This window comes from Pipra filicauda, unplaced genomic scaffold, assembly GCF_003945595.2.
Source record: "Pipra filicauda isolate LSUMZ 115617 unplaced genomic scaffold, ASM394559v2 scaffold98_size3848907_pilon, whole genome shotgun sequence".
In the NCBI taxonomy this organism is placed as follows: domain Eukaryota; kingdom Metazoa; phylum Chordata; class Aves; order Passeriformes; family Pipridae; genus Pipra; species Pipra filicauda.
The window spans coordinates 3,807,501-3,819,982 of NW_024105186.1; the positions used below are offsets into that span (position 1 = coordinate 3,807,501).

The following is a 12,482-nucleotide window of genomic DNA, read 5'->3' on the forward strand; positions in this document are numbered from 1 at the left end:
GGTATTCCAAAGCATGACAGGTAGAACTGGAAGGACACATATTACTCAGACTCCTTTTCATACAAAGGAATCTTACATTTTATTTTTTTCTATGGTTCTGTATAACAGAAGAGATTTGTGCACATGAAAGTAAATTTACTATAAATATGAAACTCATATATACGATGAAAAAAATCTCTGAATTAAGAAGCAGAATGAAGACTGACAGAAAAATCAGTATTATATATTTAAGCCTAGACTGAAAGAAATGACACTGTAAATTTAATTCACAATATGTTTAGCTTGTTCACACTTGTCAGTGCACTTTCTATACAAGTACATTGATGTATATGGAGATTTAAGGTATGCGTTACATGAATTTAACAACACAGACTGAACAAGAACATATCTCCTAGCAGATGAATTGCATAATTAGCAGGAAAATCCATCAAATTGTTCCATGAATTCCAATGAGCAAGTCATAGAAGTTTTTTGTTGGGTTTTCTTTCTGTGAAGGCAAAACCAGTGCACATTCTGTACATTTCGCAATTTGTATTTAGTATCAAAGACAGATACATGAACAGCAAACCAAACTAAGTGTTGTGTACAAAACAGAAGCTGTGTACAGAGTGGACAGATTTGGAAAACTGGAGGACCCTAACTGTTGGAAATGCCTTAATATCAATGTTACCTGTACCCTCTTTCTCCACCCTCTTTTCCTAAAGAGAAGGAAAACCAGAACTTGCAAACTCACTCCATAATATTCCTATAATCTATGCTATATCACGCCTCGGACTTTCTGTGTTCTTGCCTTTCAAAGTGTGAGGGAAGAAAATACTGGTTTAGAGGCACAAAAGCAAGGACAAAAGTGTCCTGGGCCCTGCTGCAGCTGCAAATGCTTAAAATGCATGTACCTGCCTCAGATGGAAACCGCTGCATTCCCAAAAGGGATGTCACAGGCAGGACCTGAAGGAACATTTCACGTACCATTAGAAGGCAAGCCTAGATACACCCTAAAAATTTGTGCGACACTTTTATTTCACAATCAGGTCCCTAGTAAAAGACACTGAAATAGAGGGGTTTGAGTGAGTACCCCGTACCAGTTGAGCATCATTCCAGTGTGAATCTGCAGTTTTCCAGACCCCTTGTTTTGCACAATTCCAATCTCATAGTCATTTGACAGATTTCTTATTAATATCAGGTTATGTAGGCTCTTTTACGCTCCTCACTGGGCCCAATTTCCTGAGGACAGGAAATTTATATGCAAAAGGGATACTTGAGCAAAAACTTTGCCAGCAATAATGCTGAGAAGTTCTCTTCTCCAAAGGAAAGGCATTTCCTTACCTCCTTTGAGTTCAAGAACAAAATGAATACCTATTTTTTAACCTTAACTGTCCCTCATCAGCAGTCTCTTAAGCACAAATTCGAAGGAAAAATAAAAATCCCACTCCAAACTTGCACTGTCTATTCTGTCACGAGGTGTTACATTATGCTGTGCTAGACAATCCCACCTTTTCCACCATGGTGGGAAAATTCAAATCCTGTTTATGACAGAGATGAATCAGCCTGTGCAAAGGACAGAGAGATGTCCCAAAGCAAGGTTTATGAAATTAGTCAGTGGTGAAGGAAATGCATTCTCTGACATTTCAAATGACGTTTCAGAAATATTAACTGGAACAAAGAAACAAGGCTCTGACTGCCCCACAAGCCAGTGCTTAGAGCTTTCCATGGAGGACCATGACGAAAGCCACACACCTGGTAAATAACCAAGGATTTATACAAATTAGAAACACTCCTAAGTGAAAGAAGAGAACTGTCCCAATGTCAGAACTACCAATGTCAGTACACTGAGAAATGGTGTGGTGTGTTGCCAAAAATACAAGAGATCCGCAGAGCAAATTTTCTGATTTTGTGCTATTTCTCCTGCCGTTGGTGTGATGACCCACCCTTAAGGCTGAAACAGTCTCTGCAGTCTCTAGGAAGTTTTCCTCCTTACCATCCACTGGCCTGACCATATGCCCTCCAAAACCCTCAGCTATATCCTCTCTTGAGCAAACCTCTCCCTATTCTTTGCTGGTTTTTGTTTTGTTTTGTTTTGTTTGTTTGTTTGTTGTTTGTTTGTTTGTTTGTTTTTTGGTTTTTTTTTGTTTTTTTTTTATTTATTTCTTGCTCTGCCTATGGTCTTGAGTCTTCACTCCCAAAGTCAGTCAGCTGCTCTTGAATAAAAGGAGCCATCTCCCCCTTTCTCCCGCTGGTTCCACCTAATCCAGTGATTCTTTTGAGTGCAGTGGAACATGTTAACCAAGAGCAAAATGCAACCCCAACGCTGCCTGTTACAGCTTCCATCATCAACCTGTGCACTACAGTTTCAGCTTGCAACCTTCACCAACAAAACTGCAAAACCCTCCACTGTCTCCTCAGAAAACCATTTAATGTCTGCAGAAATCTCCCAAGAGCTCACAGCTGAAAAACATCAATAAAGTTTCTCCTAGGCTTGTAGCTTCCTCCTTCTTGCTCTTTCCCCCACATTCTGCTCTCTGCTCTGCCCAAATTTTCCTTGCTGCCAGTGTAATCTTCATGCAGGAGAGGAGCAGATTCTGTTTCAAATCTGAATTTACATTATACAAAGAGACCAGAACTTAGCTGTGTCCGACCTTGAACCTGGGATAATCTCAATGTGGGGGAAGTCTATAAATCAGGACCTTTCTTTTTAGAACAGTTGCTCACTACAATTCATTGTCTGAGCATATAAAGGTTTTACTCTCTCCAAATTCTTTGCTACAACTACCACAAGCTTGTGTTCCTAAAATAGAGTTTCACAGCACAGTCATGGAAGTTTTGGCACCAGCCCAGGCAGAATACAAATTTCAAAAATGAAGACTTGAGTAATAACAATCAATATAAACCCAGAAATAACAACAGCTCTGGTAAACACATCAGAATTATCTCATTGCTTTTTCTTTAAATAAGAAGCATAAGCTAGGACAATGCAGGTAAAAGATGCTAAGTATCAAACCTGACTTTAGAAATTCTTCAAAGAGCATATTCACATCTAGATTCTGCATGCCTTAGCTCAGCTTCAGGGCATTTTGTGACTGATTTACTCACATTGACAAACCTTGCCCCTCCATCACATTCCAACAATCTCACCTGAGCCATCAAATAATGCCTACTGTAAGTCAGATGGATTTTCTTGTGATTACCATGAACACAGATATGCTACCTGCTAGACATACACGCTTCACACCTGTTGTCAAATGACAGTGAAATCTTGCTTTGTTCAATTAAAAAATCCACACTCATTCTTACCAAGTGAACCTCAGTTTATAATTACTGTTAACCACACTATGCTCTAATAATTATGATTATCACTTTAATGACAGAGTGATGCTCCCTACACCAAGGTCATTCAGCCACAGGTAAGAGAGTGTGGCACTGTATTATGGTTCAGATGTAGGACCACAAAAAGAGAGAGAATCTGAGAAGGTACAAATGAAAAGAAAAAGAGGTGTGAAAATTACAACTGACAGGCTGACATAAGAAAAGTGGAGTATGGGCAAAAAGCAGGAATAAAGTATGCAGGAAAAAAATCCCCAAGATATTCTATCTACGCTTAATATTTACTATATGTATCTTAAAACATTAATAAATAACGTGTTTAAAAATTCTGTACCTTGGTGCCCCAAGTAGAAAGTCAGCAAGCCTTTGACAGCTTGGTAGTCCAGTCACTGCATAGGCAAGAATAAGCAGTGTAAGGTTTAGTTGGCTGTGCATGTGACAACATAGAACTGTCATTGTTACTTAAATACATGTTTAACGGCCCTATAGGCATTTAACAGCTACACCACAAACCCTCTGAAAGCACAGATATCTATTTCACCTTCTGTTCAGCTTGTGGAAGACACAGTTAAGGGAAAGTACAGCCAGATTTCTGCAGAAAGGGTCTGTTAAGTCGAAAAGTTTACTTATGTTCTACATACCAGCTGCTTTGGATCATCCAGGGAGACAAAGCTTCCAAAAGAAATTTAATCTTCTATCGTGCAGCATTTTAACCCCAGAGTGGAAACCTGAAGATAGCAGTAGGATAAAACACTTGCCAGAAGAAACTACAAAAGCTTCAGGGTTTCTCTGGCTTATAGAAAGGGAACAGTTTAGGAACACAGTAGGCAAAATAAAAGGTTTTGTACCCCAACTGAGACTATATTTCTTAAACACTCAATAATTTTGCCTTCCTCCTGATTTCAAACACAGACCTTTTGCAGAAAGGATAAAAACTGTAGTGCACCTGTTTCACTTGAGCCCATTAGAGCTTATTAATTTTCCCCAGTGAATGACCTTCCCTACCTCAGCACAAGGCTGAACCATAGAAGGTGCAGAGGAATAAGATGTTATAAAATGAACTCATTAGGCAAATCAAACAGAACTTTGATTTTACTCTCAGTGATGTCCAAGTTGGGACACATCTAATAGGGAAGTGCAACAAACTGTGGGAAGAAACAGAGTTTGAGTTGTCTGATGGACTAAAAAATAGATACAGTATATTTAAAAAGGAATTATGAAATTTCATCTAGAAATGCTGTGTGATTTCACCTAATAATAAAAATCAAATTATTCCACCCCTAGGCTCACCCTTGTCCATTTTGCTGTTATCTAACATGTACCAATAATGCAAATTCCTCTATCCCACCTCCACTCTTGCCAGGCCTTCCCACTTATTTTCCTTTCTCCTCAATAAGGATGAACTCTCTCTTAAGCAAACAGAGGCTTCCCAAGATCTTTCTGGCTTTTCTTTAAAGGGCTTCCACAGGAGAAGAATTAGGTACTTTATTTACCTGTTCTCAGTTTGCACATTTCATTACATCTGTCTTTTTCTCTAAAAATGAGAAATTTCACAACAGAAAGAACCTCTAATTTGCAAAAGCCCCTTTGCCAGTAGAGCTGCCAGTTCTTCTAAACAGGGACTCGGGAAAGTGAGGAAGGATATAAAATAAAACTCCCTTTCAAACAGTTTTCTCCTGAAAGCCACTTAAGATATGGATCTAGTCAAAGGCTCTGTCAAGATGGAAGAATAAAACCTCATGTAAGTAAGAGACAGGGACTTCTTGTTTAGATGATATGAAAAAATAAATTCTAGTCATGTCCTGGTAAAGTCATTCACTTCTTTTTTTTAATTATTCTTTTGGACAGCCTTTTTTGAAAGAAAAAGGACAAAGAGGAAACCATCTTAAAACCAAATAGTCTTCTACATATGAAGAAGAATCCAGTTAGTTGCCAGACCCATATACCTTTAAAGACTTTTACCCCTATAAAACAAACATCTAGGATTTTTTCCACTTGCTGACTCCCCTTTCCATATTTGAACGGGTCTTACAGGCTGTCAGGAGCCTTATGATCTGCAATGAATGGATTCAGTTGCTTTATCTAATATAAAAGTTTCTTTTTATTTCCATCTCATGAAACACTTGCACAACAGTACAAGTGCCTTCACCAAAACCTTTGTTCCATCCCTTTTAAAAGTCAGCGGGTTATTTTCTTGTAGTGTTACTAAAATGACGGGGAAGGAAAGAGACAGGAGACACCTCCAAACATTACCCTAGAAGATATTAAAACAGACACTTGAAATTTTAGCAAGAAAAACAATTCAAGATCAAACTGAAATTACGACACACTCAAAGTGAACTCAGTACTCAGAAAACAATGGACAAGAAAGGAAAATTTTCTCTTCCAGTGCAAGAGACAGTAGAATTACAAGTTTCTTAGCCAATGGTCAGCTCTGACACTAAACTGCTTATGTGAGGGCTTGTGAGTCCCAGGCCTCAAGCAGCCAAAAGCCAGCTGGCTCTGGTCACTAGGTCCTCGAGGAGTCCATGAGGTCACTGACATGTTCTACAAGCACAGAGCATGACAATGAAGCTTTCACTAAGTGTCAGTCAGACAGTAGAACTCTGAGCCTTGAGCTGTGACCATCAGAAGCTAAAGGCTGGCGTGGTCTCCCTGCCATGTTATTCAGGTTCCAAAACCGTGCCTTCAAACCAGAGCTACAGAGAGACAGACAGACTCGACTGTTGTGTTGCATGTGACACCGTGCTATTAACAGGTGACACCATGTTATTAATAATATTCAAACACAAGTGCCATGCCTGTAATTCTCCCTCATTCTGTAGCAATCTTCAGCAATCAAATCCCTGAGGCTGTCCATGAGGAGCTGCTGCCTGACGTGCCTGCAGACCCTGAGCGGTCAGTGCTGCGCTCACAGCACAGCGGACACGCTCCATTAGCACAGGGAAAGGAGGCACCCGGAGCCCAGCCCACAGGAAAATGGGGCAGTCACACACGGGGAGATGATCACTGGGATAAAAGACAAAACAAATGCAAGAATCACAGAATTGTCAAGGTTGGCAGGGACATCTGAAGATCATCTCATCCAACCCCTCTGCCAAGGCAGGGTCACCTGGAGCAGGTGACACAGGAACACACACAGGTGGGTTTGGAATGTCTCCAGAGAGGGAGACTCCATGACTATCCTGGGCTGCCTGTTCCAGTGCTCTGACATCCTCAAAGTAAGGAAGTTCTTCTTTATGTTGAGGTGGAACTTCTTTGTGGTTTAGTTTACAGCCATTGCTCCTTGTCCTGTCGCTGGGCACCACTGAAAAGAGTCTGGCACCTCTTGGTACTTGTGTGTTGAGATCCCCTCTCAGTCTTCTCTTCTCCAGACTGAACAGGCTCAGCTCCCGCAGTCTCAACTCGTAAGGGAGATGCTCCAGACCCCTCATCATCTTTGTGGCCTCTGCTGAACCCTCTCCAGTAGCTCCTTGTCCATCTTGCACTCAGGAGCCCAGACCTGGACACAACACTCGGTTCACCTAAGGAGGGACTGAAAAACTACTTTTCCTAAAAACGTGAACCTGCCGTGCGAGAAGCCTCTGGATCAGGGGCGAAATCCAGTATTTACATTAAGAATAAGCGCTGTGCTGTCGCTTTTACAACGCCGTAACACTGCGCTCTGTGAGAGCTCCTGAGCAGGAGCCGCTGCCTCAAGGCACAGGCTGCGCTCGCTGCCCCGCTCCCCGGTCCCTCACACCCGCCGGGCTCGGCCCTGCCCGTCCCCTCACGCCCCGCCCGCGTTCGCGTTCCCGGGGCGGTGTCCCGGCTCGCTCCCCGCCCCGCCGCTTTACGGCAGCGGCCGCGGTGTGTTTGCGGCTCCGGGCTCGGCCGGGCGGTCGGGGCGGACATGGTGAGTGTGTCCGTGGGCCGCCGGTGTCCGGGCCGGTGGCTCCCGGGGCCCTTCCCGGGCCCAGCGGCTCCGCTCGCCCTTGGCCGCGGTGCGAGGGGCCCGGGGAGGCCGCCGGCTCCCGCCTCGGCCGCGCAGCCGAACCTCGGGGCCCCTCGCTGTGTCCCCGCGGTCACCGGGAGCGCCGCGCCCGTGCCGTGGCCGCTGTGCCCCGCGTCGGGCTGATGGCAGTGCGTACACTAATGTACACGCTCGTCCGAACCGCTCTTCGCGCTGCCGGGTGGCTTTTTTAATTTATCCTTTGGCAAACAACCACCTTCTGTGTTCCCCGTGCAGGCCAGTACGATGGTGGCGGTCGGCCTGGCCATAGCGGCGGCTGGATTCGCAGGTTTGTAGTGATGGGAGGACACCGAACACCCAGTTATAGTTACCTGTGCTTCAGGACTGTTTTTAAGGTAGTTTAATAGCTGATAGAGGACACTCTTTTGGGAGAACCTGTATTAATGGCTGTAATTAAACAAAAGGTCGAAGTTCTTACTCTTTTATGTCCTAAAAAAGTTCATTCCATGTTTTAATCCATGAGTTACCAGTTGCACTGAATTGCTAAATCTTCATGGACCTGTACTTAGTCTCGATCAACACTGATCTCTTCTTTAAGGTCGCTATGCAGTAAAAGCTATGAAGCAAATGGAGCCACAAGTTAAACAAGCACTTCAGAACCTACAAACACCTGTAAGTTTTTGTTTATCAGTACCATCTTTTTATTTAAAAGTTTACTTGGTGAAATAACTACAGACTATTGTCTTTGTAGCACTGCTGTATTTTCCTCTAATGCTAAATGTAATTTTGTCAGTAGTAACAATCTCAGTGATTCTGGTGGTGATTGGCTAATAGTGTGCTCGTTCTGGCAATTTTAAGTACTCAAACAATGATACTCCAAGTAAATTTCTCATTACAAGTGCAGAAGCAGCTTTGCTATTTTTACAGACTAAAAATCTCAGCAGCTTCTAAGGCAATAATGAGTTGTTTTAACTTATAAACTTAAAAATTAGTGGTTTTTAAACTAACATGTTTTCTCTTTTAGGCCTTCAGTGGTTATTACAGGGGTGGATTTGAACCCAAAATGACTAAACGAGAAGCAGCTTTAATACTAGGAGTGAGGTAAAGGAAATTTATTAGAAGTGAAAGGTGAAAAGGAGGCAGCAGAGTTTCCTTGCTGCTGCCCTTGTTTGGAAGGGATGTCATCCTCAGTGCTTAAGGCCATCCTATGCCCAGCATCCCCTGGGAATGTCACTGCCACGTCAGGAAATAGGAAGTGGCCTTTCAGGATTTTCTGTGCTTATTGGGGATTCTTTGCTGCACTTGAGCGTGGTTGAAGGTAATTCCCTCTGGACTTCCAGACATCTGCAGTTCCCTAGCACATGCAAAATAGAGGTTCCTTGGGGTCCACTCAGCATGGGGAACATGGTTGTGCTGTTTGCTGTGGTTCCTGTCACTGCTGGGGAATTTCACATGGATGCAGTGTGTGGGTGCTGCAGACCCACTTCTTGTATCTGTATCACTTCTAAAGCATTACAGATCTGAGTATGGTGGCCAATCCCTGCCAAAATACTTCAGGCCAAATGCACAAATCTTACCAAATAAGAACCATTTCTATTTGAAGGAAACTTCCAGCTGAGAAGTTTGTTGTTTGGGGTTTTTTTATGTTCTTATTTTTTATAAATAAATAGCAAATTATTTTTTTTCCTCCAGCCTCTAGGAAGTTTTCCCAATAAAAACGTTACAGCGTACTTCTGTGTCTTTTCAACCACGTGGCTGACTCCCACCCTGTTAGACTGCTCTAACATGTCTTTTTCAGCATAGTGTTTTGGAAAAACCTTAGAAACCCTCTCCAGGATTTACACACTACACATGAAGAGTAGGGAAAGAAAAACAAAGAAGTTAGCCAAAGAGTTTATGGATAAGACAGAGTACTCACTTGTTCTCAGCTTTTGAAAATCTGGAGGATCTCATGAGCAGCTCTTAAGTCAGTTTTTCTCTCTCTTTTACAGCCCTACAGCCAACAGAAGTAAAATTAGAGAAGCTCATAGACGGATCATGCTTCTGAATCATCCAGATAAAGGTAAGGAAATTAAGTCATGTTGATTAATTAATACATGTTTTTAACACAGATTAATGGAACTGTGTAGGAAGAAGTGACTACCCCAGCTATTAAAAAAAACCCACAGAAAACTGAAAACAAATTTTAGGGTGCCTTACCTCATGTGGGTTTGGAACATATTTTTGTGTGAATGTTTTAAAAGCAAGCAGACAGATTCAGCAGGTCGGTTTGTTACTTGCTCAGTCTCCTGTGAATATAAGATTAGAATAGGATTTGTTAAAATGAGACTTGAAATCACCTTAATTTTAGGTGAAAGCCCAGAGTATACTTGTGCACTTCATGTACCACAAGTATATGAGTGAGTTCATGGGAGTGCCTCGGGAGTTCACCATAAATGGCAAGTATTGAGCCTTCTGCAGCTGCTGAAGACATTAAACTATGGAATATTCCTGTTTGTGGTAATCTGAGGGCTCAGAATCGAGTTGTGCTCAGAGTTAGTAACTCGAGGCATCTCTACCTGTTCTAAATTCTGTTCAGTGAGTCAGAGTCATGTGCTGGTGCTCGGCATTCACCTTCTTAATTGTCGCTTAAAAGGTAAAATGGCTTCCTTTAAAGTGACTGTTGAATTCATTACTTTTATGCACCAAAATCCAAAATCTCCTTGAGATATGCCTTTCATAGATAATGTTGAGCAGAAGTTAACTTCAAAATTAACTTTGCTGAATATATAGAGAACCTAAAAATAGCTATCCAGAGACTGCTGAGCATTTCATGTTTTACATTACCTAAACAAACTAAGCTTCAAGTAAATACAGTAATTACAGTACAATTAAAGGGTATATATGCTAGAAACACAGTTGTTGCATCTCACAGGCTTTACAGTTTTGGTGCATTTGCACTGTGAATTCTGTTTCAATGTCCCTAAGTCATTTGTTTGCCATGTTTAAAAGCTGAACCAGTCCCTTGGTACAGCAGCAGTTTGTGTGGTGGCCTTGAAGGAGGGGGAGGGTTATCTGCAGACGTTAGTTCAACACTTCTGTATTCATCACAGACTGTGCTAAGTCATTTATGACTGATAAAACTGGAAATAAAAACCACTCCAGTAAACTAAAATCCACCTAACAGGAACCGTGTGACGCTGAACTGCAGTGACTGTGTGCTTCAGTCAGAACCAGTTTGTTCTTTAACTGCCAGAACTCTCAGACCATCCTCACTTTTTTTTCCTGTGTACTGTGGCATTATTAACAGCAAAAAATGTGGGGGTTCTTTTCATCTGATGTGAGGTTCTCTTTTTTTCCTAGGTGGCTCTCCATATGTAGCAGCCAAAATCAATGAAGCTAAAGATCTACTGGAAGACCAAGCTAAAAAATGACAAAAATCTATCAGAGGTTTTGTCCCTGCAAATGATTATTTTTGATAAACAGCTTAAGAAAAGTTCTAATGTCAGTCTTTGACTCTGTGTAAATGAAGCTGAGAATACAAATCCAGGGAGCTGCTTCCCTCCCTACTCAGTCACTTTTTTTGGGAAATGTGTGAGGGAGTCAGGTTTAAAAGTTTTTTCATAGCTGTTCTTTATTAAACAGCACAATCTGCCACTCAGAAATATTTTCAGTCTAGAGAGCAATAACTTGGTGTGAGCAGTGCATGTTACCAGGCAGACTTACATGCTCTTGCCTAATTTCTGTTAAACTAGTTGTGTTTAAAATGCTGCTGCTCTTCCATCTGCCAAAGTTAACACAGTGAACCAGTTTGGGGAGGGGGTGGAAAAAGCAAGAGGATTTTTTGATTGGAATAGCTGGGACAGATGTGTGGTTGTCTCTGACTGAAGAAATAAAGTTCAGGAAACAGTGTACTCCCTTGTCTTTGCCTTGTGAAAAACAAGGTTTGATTGAGTTTCTTAAGTGTTACTGATGAGTCTGGAACGTCTCAGATTTTTTTAGTAACTTTCAGGTTTTGATGGATTTTACAGCATTTAATAAATTCCATATTTTTAGTAGAAGTACTGTAATTTTATACATTATCATATACTACAAAGCTAGAACTCACATCATAAGGTTTGCATTTATAGGGATTAGGAAACAGGAACTCTTTACATAGACCACTGAGGATACGTGAGCTGGATTTGTGCTGGGTGAGGCCTCACACCCGCCAGCAGTTGTCCTTGTGAGGATCCCAGCTGGGGCCAAGGAGCTCTGTCGTATTCCAAGAATCTTCCCAGTGTTTCTGGAACTACAGAAAAACCGCCGCACAGCGCCTATGGGAGTTAACATCCACCTGTTCATAATCTCGGGAGCTTTCATTTCCCAGAACCTGGACTTGGGAATGCTGCTGGAAGCATCTCACATCCTCTGTGTGAGTGCTGCCTGCTGTGGACTAGTTCTAGGCCATTTAGGAAGGATTACCACAACGGTTAGGAAGAGTTCTGTGCCTTCGGGAGAGAGCATCAAATAGGTAACCTTTAGAACCTACGGAAAGGGGGAATAACTTTTCTTTGCCACAGAATTTAAAGCAGGGTGAGGGACAGCTGTAACAGTGCCGTGCAGTCAGAGTCTGCACATTCCAAGCCATATGCAGAATGTTTCTGTACTTAAGTTTTTTCCTGCCAACTACTACTTACTTCTTAAGCATAGCTAGCTCTTTTTTTTTTTTCCCCTTCCACGTTTTTTTAATTTTCTCCAGTCCTGTGCCTGCCTGAGCAGCTGAGATACTTGAGCACACTTCAGCGTTACAATTTAACTGTGTGTGTTCTCCAGGAGGGAACACTGTGGATGGGTATCCAATACTAAAGTCATATTACAAACTGCACATCTCCTGAACTGACACACACACCCCGGCCTGGTTGGGACAGCTCTGCTGTAGCTGTATCAGGCAGAGCAGCTGAAGGCACAGGTGGTTCAGAACACTCATCTTTTGTCCCTATTCACTTCTGAAAAAATCAGGTAAGACAATTTTTTTTCATTTAAGTCAGCACAACTTCAGCACTATCCTGTGCTGTAACTTTTTGCAACAGCTCCTTCCTACCCAGATGTTTTTCTGTACCTGTTTTGTGTTTCATTGCTCTGGCTCATGTGCCTGAAAAGATGCATGGGTGTGTCATGCTTTAACTTCTCAGTCCAAAACTACATATGCATTAATTCCTATATATGTTAGTCAGGTTAGTGATTCTCCAAG

General features: G+C 42.1%; 1 protein-coding gene across 2 annotated transcripts; it reads left to right on the top strand.

Moving 5' to 3' along the window:
• Positions 1 to 5,953: 5,953 nt before the first annotated feature.
• DNAJC19 (DnaJ heat shock protein family (Hsp40) member C19) lies at positions 5,954 to 11,307 on the top strand. Of its 2 annotated transcripts, none has more exons than XM_039377984.1 (6): positions 5,954 to 6,076; positions 7,547 to 7,598; positions 7,869 to 7,942; positions 8,295 to 8,371; positions 9,262 to 9,332; positions 10,613 to 10,746. In XM_039377984.1, exons 2-6 carry the CDS (start codon positions 7,556 to 7,558, stop codon positions 10,681 to 10,683), a joined length of 336 nt encoding a protein of 111 aa, XP_039233918.1. In that variant the 5' UTR covers positions 5,954 to 6,076; positions 7,547 to 7,555; the 3' UTR covers positions 10,684 to 10,746. The 2 variants fall into 2 exon arrangements, with proteins under 2 accessions (XP_039233918.1, XP_027579761.1); XM_027723960.2 differs by lacking the exon at positions 5,954 to 6,076 and adding an exon at positions 7,157 to 7,213 and having other exon boundaries at positions 10,613 to 11,307.
• The last annotated feature ends 1,175 nt before the right edge of the window (positions 11,308 to 12,482 follow it).